The sequence below is a fragment of the Erigeron canadensis genome, chromosome 1, assembly GCF_010389155.1.
Source record: "Erigeron canadensis isolate Cc75 chromosome 1, C_canadensis_v1, whole genome shotgun sequence".
NCBI lineage: Eukaryota > Viridiplantae > Streptophyta > Magnoliopsida > Asterales > Asteraceae > Erigeron > Erigeron canadensis.
Window position 1 is genome coordinate 28,523,565 of NC_057761.1, and position 4,508 is coordinate 28,528,072.

Consider the following 4,508-nt stretch of genomic DNA (forward strand, 5'->3'; position numbering starts at 1 on the left):
ATTTGTTATTTTTATATTAATTTTTTTTCCTGTCTACCTGGGTAAACAAATCCAACATGACCAATTGGGCTAGGCTTTCAGAATTACCAATTTTTGAGAGTATTTTTTCTTTCAGAAGCAAATTATACGATTAACAAATGCTCATGTGTGAAATCATTGCATTGTATCTGTTTAAACACAACTAATGATATATGCAATCATTCCCTCAAGCCTATGGGTTGGGTTCAACTCCAAGTTGATGCCATCAGTTCATGAGTTAAGGCCACGACCGCCTTGCAAACGACAATTTCTTCAGGTGGATAGATTAGGACAGGACGTACACTCGTTGTACATTAGTCGAGTCAGATGGTTTGGATTACAATCTAATCGGCGAGTTCAGTTCTCGTATAGAGAGAAAACCAGCCTTGAAAAAGTTGTTAAGACAAATATTAATGTAATTTCCATAACCTCATATGTTTGCCTCAGTCATCATAAGTTGAGAACACAATAATACATACGCGTAGAAACTTTAAATTCCATTCCATTTGGTGCTATCATTGATAATGAGGGGAATACTAATCTTTAATAAGATGTGATTTTACAATTCATATATGTAACTATAAGTCAAAATAAAAAAAAGAGTATATAATACTAAAAGTAAAAAATGAAATGAATTTTCATAATGCTACCAAAAGTTTTCTTACTCATCAATAGGTTTTCCATAAGTCAGTAGGAAATTTCAGTTCCATTGATAAGCAAAAATAATCTTTAGAAATTACATATCGAGTGTACACACAATTCTTTAGAAGCAAACCCATAATTTAAAAAGAAAAAAAGAATTCTATCTTGAGATGTACCTATTTTATCTCATAACCAAGTAACCAACCCATTACCCATTGGCACATTCAATATAGGCCTCGATTAGGAAATTGATTAACCATGTGGTTTATCCGCGTACTTGGTTCAACAAAAATCAAAGATGCCTGGTATGGACTAGATGTTATCAGGTGCATTAGTTTTCTTATCAGGAGGACTAGATGTTATCAGGTGCATTAGTTTTCTGATCAGGAAGATTGTAATGGACCAAGTAGAAAACACATGTTACACAAAGTATCTGGATCTAGTGTATTTTATAGAAATCGAAATTTTACACTATGATTCAAGTAAACACCGAGACTTCCCCGGGTCAGTCCCTATGCCAGTATGGTAAGTAATGGCGTCTATATTGTATGCGACATAGGGTGCCCGTAATTAGCGGGTCAGTCCCTATGCCATTATGGTAAGTAATGGCGTCTATATTGTATGCGACATAGGGTGCCCGTAATTAGCGTGTCTTTAAAAACCAACCATTAACATTATCATCAAGAGTTTGTGATGAACCTATCTAGCTCAAGTATTGACATATTTATGAATGTATATAGAGCAAAGGGTTTGATTTCATCAAATGCATGCAAACTGCAAACATTAACTATTATCAAGTTCTACTGAAGCTCACAGAGATCAGGAAGCAATAATAAGAGACGTGTACATTCACTAGTAATATTTGTCAATCTCATTGATAAGTGTATATACATTTTCCAATTTCATTCAATACATAACATGGACCCATATTTCAAGTATAACAATGAAAGTCAGAGATGCAACACTTATTGTTCATTCGACTCCATTTATGATCAGTGACAGATTATAATTGTTCTGTTTTTCTGTAAACCTTTGGTCGGACCCAATATTAGTAAAGTTAAAAAGTAATAAATTTGACCCGAATAGTCAAATTATACTTGAACCATCGCAAGATTTTATTCAAGATAACAAAGCCCAAACCTAAACTTCTCTACAACTTATTTATCATGTCATAGACATACTTAACATACACACAATGACACAATCCTAACTAACTTATTGAAATTTTACATAAACAGGATCCTAACATATAAGAACTAATAAAACATGTTACAATTCGAGCTTGTAACATCCGTTACGATAGTACCATTCAAAACATCTACCTTTCGAGAATAACAAACAAGCCCGTCTGTGTATTCATAGTCTTGATGATTATCTGCTGAGCCCGAAAGAACTTCTTTACCTTTCACTACCATCGTACCATCACAACTTTGTTTGTGACTCAAACCCGTTGTATCTTTATCATCGGAAACCTTTTCACTTCGTTCTTGCTCAAGTTTCGTTGTCATCACAGAAGTACCTTGTTCTGGTCCAGGTAAAGTCTCGGTTTCAACCGTCAACGGATAGTCTATCTTCACTTTTGTCTTTCCCACCACATTACCAAATTCATCAGTGGTCTTTACTTTAGTCTTTTTCTTGTAGCTATGATCAAGTTCTTTCTTAGCACCCTGGTCTTTGTACTTGATTTTGTTCTTAAACTTGCTTTTAAGATTCAATTCTGTACTTAGGTTCCCCATGGTCGAATTCACCCACGAAATAACTACAATTTCTCGTTCTCCTTCTATCTCAAACTCACCATCTAACCTCTCAAACTCATACTTGCGTTCAATCTCCATAGCCGGAACTTTAGACTTGACAATTTCCGCTTTCACATCTTTACTATCAAACCACATATGCAAATTCGCATCCACAAGCCAAAACGAAATCCCATCAGCCACTTGTAACCCAATACTATGCTTTTTCCCATCCAAAAGTAACCCTAAAAACGGCGTTATATCAATATCATAAGACGGTAAATCAAAAGCCCCAATTGACACAACTGGCTCCCAAAACAACGGATTTATCCCTCCAGTAAATATCACAGGAAACGGTACCACTCCCCCTACTAATTGACCATCAATCGTCACTAAAACCTCACGATATGCTCCGTGGGCCCTCCCTGTATCCAAATTATTAACCTCTACATACGAATCAGACGGATTCATATACCAGAACTCATCATTTCCATGAAATGAAACGTATACTTCTAATACCGCCTTATAAGTCCTCTTATCAATTCCAATATCCGTTTCCATGACATCCGATTCATTCTGTATCCTAAACCAATACCCTTCTTCCTCCCCATTAGCCAAAGATACCGGCACAATTAAATCCGCAGGCTTATTTAAATTATTTATCAAATTATTATAATCATTCTCAACAGAATACAGTACTTTTCTGTTTTTTAAATTACTAATTTCTTTCATTTTATTTCTTTTAGTAACCATAGATAACGGAAATAAACCCGCATTATTATTATTATTATAATTTCCATTACGATTCATATCATAAAACTCAAACGTGACATTAACATGATAAATACCAGTAAACTCATCATTTACAATATTTTCCAACATAACAGACAACGTGACGTCATCTTCAGATAAGATCGACGTGTACTTACTAACATCTTTACGTACATTCCAGAAGATTCCATTTTCAGTCGGCTGAGCAGTACTGGTACGTAAAATCTCCACACCGTTCATCCAAACACCGGCAATGCGGTCGTACTGTTCGCCGGCTATTTCGACGTGAAAGTTAAGGACGGCGTGAGACCAGAGACATGACGTCGGAGGTGGGGTGTACGGAACAGTGACTGGAGGAGTGTTGTATGTGTTTTCGAAAGAGTGAGTGAGTGAGTTGATTGTGCATGATGGTACGAGGTTGTCGGTCGGGAGTGAGTGTGTCACTTGGAAATATTCTTGCGGCGGCGGTGTGACGTCGTCGGCGTAATTGTTGGGTTTTTTTGTTGGTGGTTTGATGAAATGTTGTGATGAGTGGATTTGAGATGTGAAGGATAGAAGGAGGAGGATGAGGAAGAAGAAATTGGGGATCTTTTTCTTCATGTTTGTTTTTGTTTTTTCTGGTTGTGGATTTTTGTGATGTAAAATAGTAGGCCTCAAGACTTATTTTAGTACTTTTTATACCAAAAGTTTTGGGAAAGTGGGAGGAAGTTTCGTAGTTGAGTACTTGAGGTCTTGACCGAAGGTTTGGGTATGTAAGTTAAAAAAAAAAAGTTTTTATGTATTCACGTTATAAATATTCAGTTTTTTTAGGTCCTTCGTATTAAGGCAAAAATATTGAAGGACATATAGGTAGTGTTTCTTTGGGACTTAATAAACTCAGTTTTGAACCTCTGCCACCAATGTTTGTTGCTAGGGGTTTTCACATCTTTAACCATTGCTTGTTTTGTCATCCCTTCAATATTTGTTGTCTTTATCTATCAATCCATAAAATACGTTGTTTGATCATAAACCATCTCTACCTAATCTTCATTACTATTAATCACATGTGGAGTCGATGCCCCTAAACGCGAAGTTGAAGCATTCACATCGTCATCAGTAGAAGTTTTGAACACATCAACATAATTTTTTGATGCAACCTTAGGAGTAGATTGTAACACAGAGACCTTTTTATTCTTACAAACCACATTTGAGGTTGAAGTGTTTTTAGTTGTGGACATAAGGGTCCTTATGTTGTAATCTACTCCTGATACATATATTGATCAGAAATAAAGATACTACTTGTATTATTTTGAGACGTAAAAAGTAGTAAAATTAAATCAAAGTATTAAAAATTATTTCTTACAT

At 35.6% G+C, this 4,508-nt stretch overlaps 1 protein-coding gene across 1 annotated transcript; it reads right to left on the bottom strand.

Moving 5' to 3' along the window:
* Positions 1-1,754: 1,754 nt before the first annotated feature.
* LOC122582897 (peptide-N4-(N-acetyl-beta-glucosaminyl)asparagine amidase A) lies at positions 1,755-3,811 on the bottom strand. The gene has a single exon (XM_043755328.1). It carries the CDS (start codon positions 3,762-3,764, stop codon positions 1,917-1,919), a length of 1,848 nt encoding a protein of 615 aa, XP_043611263.1. The 5' UTR covers positions 3,765-3,811; the 3' UTR covers positions 1,755-1,916.
* Between the last annotated feature and the right edge of the window lie 697 nt (positions 3,812-4,508).

Coding starts and splice junctions, on each gene's coding strand:
- LOC122582897 (XM_043755328.1), bottom strand. CDS start 3,764: ATGAAGAAAAAGATCCCCAATTTCTTCTTCCTCATCCTCCTCCTTCTA.